This window comes from Canis aureus, chromosome 15 (genome assembly GCF_053574225.1).
Source record: "Canis aureus isolate CA01 chromosome 15, VMU_Caureus_v.1.0, whole genome shotgun sequence".
NCBI lineage: Eukaryota > Metazoa > Chordata > Mammalia > Carnivora > Canidae > Canis > Canis aureus.
In genome coordinates this window covers 62557672-62563345 of record NC_135625.1, presented here as the reverse complement: position 1 = coordinate 62563345, position 5674 = coordinate 62557672, and the positions used below count along the sequence as shown (strand labels likewise).

General features: G+C 40.6%; 1 protein-coding gene across 1 annotated transcript; it reads right to left on the bottom strand.

Annotated features, from left to right (window-relative positions):
* Nucleotides 1-2080: 2080 nt before the first annotated feature.
* Nucleotides 2081-3016, bottom strand: LOC144284070 (olfactory receptor-like protein OLF3). The gene has a single exon (XM_077848440.1). It carries the CDS (start codon nt 3014-3016, stop codon nt 2081-2083), a length of 936 nt encoding a protein of 311 aa, XP_077704566.1.
* Between the last annotated feature and the right edge of the window lie 2658 nt (nt 3017-5674).

The window sequence follows — 5674 nt, the reverse complement described above, 5'->3', positions numbered from 1 at the left end:
CTTCTGCAGGTGATAATGTTCCATCTACTGAGGAATATTGTTAATCAATTATCTCTGCAGAAGCAGTTGAACTATGTCAGGCCTCACATGTATACAACTAGACTTTATCTTAATCAGGATAAAGATGTAAGCAAAGGGAAGCCTGGGTGGCTCAGTAGCTGAGAGTCTGCCTTCAGCTCAGGGCATGATCCTGGGTCCTGGGATCAAGTTCCACAGTGATCGTTCCCCTGCAGGGAGCCTACTTCTCCCTCTGTCTGTGTCTCTGCCTCTCTCTCTCCGTGTCTCTCATGAATAAATAAATTAAAAATCTTTTAAAAAATATGACCACATATTTTCTAAGACAAAGGCACCTTTTGCAGGTCAAATGGCCTGGGCCACTCAAATGAATTGCAGGAAAAGAAAGAATTGTACAGAACTATAGATCAATAGACTTCAAAGACACCAAATTGAAGAAAAATGGGCAAAACCAAACTACAGTGACTAGGGATGCTTGTTTGGGTTAAAAAGCCATCAAGAAATGCAGGAAAACAATTGCTGCAGTGGTCAGCATAGTAGTTACTTTGGGGGAAAAGGTGTCGGGCTTGGGATGGGACACATGGAGGGTTTTTGGCAGTAGCTGGCAGCTCTTTGTTTTTACTTGAATGGTTTATGTAAGAAGGATTGTCTTATCATAATTCATCCAGCCACACATTTGTTTAGTATGGTTTTCTGCCTCTGTGTTTTATTTTACAACATCAAGTAAAAAAAAAAAAAAAGTTTTAACTAAACTGTCGTGTGAAGAATAAAATGTAGAAAGCAGAGGTGCAGAGAGACCAGACTGGTCATATACCTTGTCCATAAGGCTAAAGGATTCTAATGATGGAGTGGGTATAAAATAAAGGAATCAATAATTATTCTGAATGTATAAGTTTCCTTTTGCTGTTATAGTGAAGGTGTATTAGGACAAGAGGAAAGGAAATCAGGAAGGAGGGTAGAGGAAGCAAGCACAATCATTCTATTGTTAATGCAATTCACATGATGTAAGTGAAGGTGTTAAGCAAGCAATTGGAAAAATGCGTTTGGAACTCATGAGAAAGGTTCTTATCTGTCTTGGAGCTAAAAAAAAAAAAATATATATATATATATATATATATAATAGCTGGAAATTGAGGTATTGAGAGATCAGAGATTGGCAGAAAGAGAAAGAGAGATCTATAGATAGATGTCATGGTTCCAGATAAGATGATCACCTGGAGCAGACATCTACTGTTCTGTAGCAGAACAGGGATCTACTACAGCCATGCAATAGAAAAAAAGGCTCACTTCCCAGGCATCCGACTATTGATTTCTACTCAGATCATGATCTCAGGGTCCTGAGATCAAGCCCTGAGTTGGGCTCCACACTGAACATGAAGCCTGCTTAAGATTCTCTCCCCTTCTCCTTCTGCCCCTCTTGTGTTCACTCTCTCACTCTTTAAACAAAAAAAAAAAAAAGAAAGAAAGAAAGTTTATTTTTAATAATTGTATATGGATAGAAGTTTGCATGAGCCCCATAAGGTGTCCTAAAAACTATTTTAAATATAGTTGAATATCTATACCACCACTCTACCAAGTATTTTTTATAGATTATCCATAATCTTCAAAATAATCATACATGCTGAAAATTATTACTTCTTATAGTTGAGGAAACTAGAGGTCAAAGATATTAAACACATTTGTCAAAGCCCCTTTGCTGTTGAGGTGTGGGTCGACGTGTGAAGCATGGCTGTCCTTACTCTGAAACTTTTCACTGTCCACACTGCATTTCCTAGGGGCAAATGCAGGAAGAATAAGAAAGCAGAAGAGGGAAGGTGAGCTCTAGAAGTATGGCCGACCCAGCAGACCCCACCTAATAACTGAAGGCTTTTGTTTTCAACTGTATGTATAATAGGGCAGGAATACATAGTCAAAATGTGGACTAAAGTGAAAAGTTGGTCTTCAAAAACATGCTCAGTGTGACCTACCTTATCAGGAAGTCTGGGGAAAAGGGCATGTCAATCATTTCCTCTTTGTCTGAAATATTGTTCTTTAGGCTACTGGAAGGAGAAATTTTTTTGAATCTTTACCTTTTTTCACTACATTTTCCCAACAGTCTCCTTAGGGCACTCATTACCTCCTTGTTCCTCAAGCTGTAGATTAAGGGATTTAGCATTGGGGTCACCACAGCATAGAACAGAGCGACCATCTTCTCTTGCTCTGCCGAGGAGCCAGCAGAAGGTCGCAAGTATGTGAAGATGGCTGTTCCAAAGCACATGGAAACCACAGTGAGGTGGGAAGCACAGGTCTCAAATGCTCTGCAGCGTCCTTGGGCAGAGTGAATATGCAGAATGGCAGCAACTATACGAACATAGGAGAACAGGACCAGGAAACAGGGAAGCATGATCACCAGAGACCCTGAGATGGCCACCATGACCTTGTTGAACGAGATGTCCACACAGGTCAGCCTCAGTACAGCCAACATCTCACAGGCAAAGTGATTGATAACATTATGGCACAAAGGTAGCCGAAAGATGATGATTGCCTGCATCATTGAATTAATGAAACCAGCCCCCAAGCAGCCGGCAGCCAAGCCCAGGCACAGCTCTCCATGCATGATGACTGTGTAGTGCAACGGATGACACACTGCCACGTAGCGGTCATAGGCCATGGCTCCCAGCAGGAAGAACTCTGAGCTGCCCATCGCCAGGGAGATAAACAGCTGGAGCACACAGCTGTGGAATGGAATGGACTTCCAGGCTGACAGGAAGTGAACAAGCATCTGTGGGACAGTGCTGTTGGTGTAACAGATGTCCACCAATGACAAGACACTGAGGAAAAAGTACATGGGTGTGTGCAACCTACTGTCCAGTCTGATGAGGAGGATGATGAGGAAGTTCCCCAGCACGGTCACCAGATACATGATCAGGAAAAGGACAAATAAGGACACCTGGGTGTCCCAGCAGCTGGACAGCCCCAGCAGAATGAACTCACTCATCCATGTCTGGTTTTCCCTGCCCATGAGCCTTTGAGGACCAAACCCAAGTTATGTCAATAAATACCAGATACTTAAGGTGGCAGGCGGCCTGATGAGGTCATTCAGGCCACACAGCCATGTTAACATTAAATCGTGTGCTTTCCCAGATTATTTATCTCTTTCAGGGTTTGGGATCACAGTAGAACCCATTGACATGGCTCTGAATTAAGGAAGGAAAAAAGTTTTCTCCTTCCTTAAATAGGTAAGGTTTTTATTAAAATGCTTAGACATTGGAGATAAATAACTGTAAAACATGCTTCTCTTATTTAGGGCCAGTTCTGAAGCATGGAGTTTGTTCACTTCTTTGTCAGATACCAGTATTTTCCTCCTTGCTGCCTCAAAATCCATATTGAATGGAGCCTAGCAGGTATTAACTGTCGTTGTTGTTTTTTTTCTTTAATTTACTACTTTAATTGTGGAGTCTCTATGAAAATGAAATACTCATTTTCCACCCTTTTAAAATCAGAAATTTTAGGTTATAAGTTAGAAGGTAGCAAATATAATTTTTTTTTTCAGTAGCAACAATTGTCAATGACATTTCAGGGTTGGGGAAGTAAAGAATGAAGACCTTGGGCAATCAGCCTCTGTTCTGAAGAATCTTCACTGCTTGTCTTGTATCTGTGTGAGAGGGTAAGAGGAAAGAATGTGCGATGTTATTTCCCTCCTCCTTTGGAAGAGCAGCATACCACGGGTAGGCAGGGTATGTCTGTGATAAAACAAATCAAAGTCAAAGATGCATTAACTAGCTTCCCTAACGCATGGTAGCCACTCAAATACTTTCCACATATATTAGCCTATTAACTAGACCAGAAGGATAACTAGCTGTACATTCTGCTGATTCTATGTGTCCTGGGTAGTCCTCCAAGTCTAGGCTTGGAGACTAGAGTGTGATTGAACATCATTAACTGGAATTAACTCAGTGAAAAGACTGTTGATTATCTTTTCCTTTGATCTTCCCCCACTTTTATCTCCATCTGAAATATTTGACCATTTTTCCCTCTGAGGAAATTGTCACATTCCATCCTTGTGCTACCATAACTTACACGACCAGAAGGTGATACTCTAGTCTGCTCAATGACATTTCCAAACTTTCTAATCATGCTCATGTATTACTATTTCAGGAAGCTCCAAGGTTCTAGTATTCAGAAAGTCTCTTTAGAATTCTTAGTAATCTTATTTGTACCTTATTCAAATCACAAGTGATTTCCAAAAAAACTCACAGACTAAATAAAGTCTGCTCTCAATTTCCCACATCCACTGTCCCTCTACTTACTCTTATTTTGGAAGGAGAAAATGAAACTCATGCACAGCTGTCCCAAGGAGATATTATTTGCTTGTTGTCTATGATCAGATAGTGCCATTAAGGGGCACCTGGGTGGCTCACTGGTTGAGCATCTGCCTTTGGCTCAGGTCGTGATCCTGGGTCCTGGGATCGAGTCCTGGATCAGGCTCCCTGAAGGGAGCCTGCTTCTCCCTCTGCCTATGTCTCTGCCTCTCTCTGTGTGTGTCTCATGAATAAACAAATAAAATCTTAAAAAAAAAAAGATAATGTCATTGAATATGTGATGAAAATCCTACTTGTGTTGATTGAGGGTATTCGTGACAATAGGGTAACTAACCAGAGATCATACGGGGCCTGAGATGCTTGGATTAGACAGTAGAGAAGGGTCTGTGGGGATTTGCATATGATAATCCTTCCTTTATCAATGAATAAATCAAACTTGATAAACTATACTCACTCTAAGAGATAATTTAAGCTACAAGGGAGAGCAATAGAAGTACAAAGTGTTCCGTAATTCTTTAGAATTTAGTCTAGAGTCTCACAAGTTTAGCAAGTCACTTGGTAACATTTTTATCAAAGAAAAAGGAAACCTACCTCTTTATCCCTAATGGAAAAGGAAAAGTTGAGATACAAACATATCAGGGCCAAAGTACCCAGGGACAAAGGAGAGGGGCAAATGACCTTAAAGGGGAAAAATTTGCGTCTGGGACCATCAATGGAACTTGACCATCTACAGATATAGCATTTCATGAGCTAGTCCTGGGAAGGTGAACAAGGTAGTTTCTAATGATGCTAGACTACACGAAACAAGTTGCATAAAGGAATTTGACCAGAAAAGAGCTATGAGAAAAAAAAAAAAAAACAGTGCTGGGGGTAGCTGATTATTAATGTATTCTCAGGGACTAAATAAGGAGAATTTGTTTAAAAATTTGATGATGATCTTGAAGAGTTGTGAATCTTTCACTTCTCAACAACTAATAATTACTTAAGGGCTTGATTTTAAAATGCAGTAATACCTGATTTTAGGTCATTAATTTCCCTTAAAGGTCCAGGCAGGTGTGGATTACAAAAAGAAACACTCAGGGGCACCTGGGTGGCTTAGTCGGTTAAGAGTTTGCCTTTTGCTCGGGTCATGATCCCAGGGTCCTGGGATGGAGCCCCATGTCGGGTTGGCTCCCTGCTCAGTAGGAACTCTGCTTCTCCCTCTCCCCTCTTGCTCGTGCACGCTCTCAAAAAAATAAAAAATAAAAAAATAAAATAAAATCTTAAAAAATAAAAAGATAAAAAGCACCCATGGTTAGCATATCATGTTTCTGTATCATCTTCATGGTATTTAAAGTGCCTCTCTCTGGGAATGAATG